The following is a 961-nucleotide window of genomic DNA, read 5'->3' as shown; positions in this document are numbered from 1 at the left end:
TTGAAATTGTTAGTTATAATTACTCTTTGAGATGATTATTTGCTATGCAGTCGTGCTTTTTTTTTATTTTTACTTTTATTAAGAAGCATTTGGAAAAAATCATGCCCTCTTTTGTAAAAGCGATAAAAACTTATGATTTCTGTTTATCAATAGACAGTTTTATTAGCATTCTTTAAGAACATTATAGTTTATTTAAAATATGATGAAAATTACAAATATTTTATTTTTTATACTAAAAGGATGGGTAATTAGTAATTTAAACTATATATTTGTGAGGTATTCGTTTTATTAGGATGATCCTTCTGCGTTTTTCTTTTTAAGCACTTCCATGACGCCGGCGAAGTTTGCAATTTTCTTTTTCGTAGACTTTGGAGTAGAATTTTGATTTCTCACTCTCATTTGTGGTTGGGTAACATCGTCGCTAAAGTCAAAGTCAGTTTTAGCTGCTGGCCTAAAGGAAAATTTCAATATAGTAACATAATGACTTTGAGTGATAACAGCACACTTACTCTTCTTCAGTATTTGCTGATGCTGTTGGTTCAACTTTGGGAGCTATGGTTTCTGTGTTAATTTGTTGTCGTCCAGGAAATTGCCATTTTAGTTCCGGAATTGTTCCCTTTTCTATCACCATATATAAGTTCTCCAGTTCTTCTGACTCTGGTATTTCGTACTCTTCCCCATTCGAGTTGTAACTCTCTGGGGGATTAATATCTGCGGCTGTCATTTGTATGAAAHCAGTACTGTATGCAATAATTGAAGAGTTGAGCTTATATTATTAAAAAATTTAAAATGTTAGTAAACAAACTAGTTCTCATTTAGAAATACACTGTTGGCGAAATTAAATTTCGGATTAAACATATGTGCTTAAATTTATCGATAAAAATCCCTCAGATGTAAAATGTACTATATACTCGAATCAGGCACCCCAGAAGCGATTGCGAGATATAAAAATTTAAAAAAT

General features: G+C 31.2%; 1 protein-coding gene across 1 annotated transcript; it reads right to left on the bottom strand.

Annotated features, from left to right (window-relative positions):
- Positions 1-130: 130 nt before the first annotated feature.
- Positions 131-833, bottom strand: LOC108971324. Its single transcript, XM_018937293.1, has 2 exons — positions 510-833; positions 131-451 (listed from the first exon to the last, which is right to left on the bottom strand). Exons 1-2 carry the CDS (start codon positions 722-724, stop codon positions 289-291), a joined length of 378 nt encoding a protein of 125 aa, XP_018792838.1. The 5' UTR covers positions 725-833; the 3' UTR covers positions 131-288.
- Positions 834-961: the final 128 nt, after the last annotated feature.

Source organism: Bactrocera latifrons, unplaced genomic scaffold, assembly GCF_001853355.1.
Source record: "Bactrocera latifrons isolate USDA-ARS-PBARC rearing strain unplaced genomic scaffold, ASM185335v1 scaffold_34, whole genome shotgun sequence".
Taxonomy (NCBI): Eukaryota; Metazoa; Arthropoda; class Insecta; order Diptera; family Tephritidae; genus Bactrocera; species Bactrocera latifrons.
This window is presented reverse-complemented; position numbering and strand designations above follow the sequence as displayed.

Excerpts from the sequence above, each read along its gene's own strand:
- LOC108971324 (XM_018937293.1), bottom strand. The coding sequence starts at position 724 with ATGACAGCCGCAGATATTAATCCCCCAGAGAGTTACAACTCGAATGGG. Across the intron at positions 452-509 it reads TCAGCAAATACTGAAGAAGA|GCCAGCAGCTAAAACTGACT; the intron begins GTAAGTGTGCTG and ends ATTTTCCTTTAG.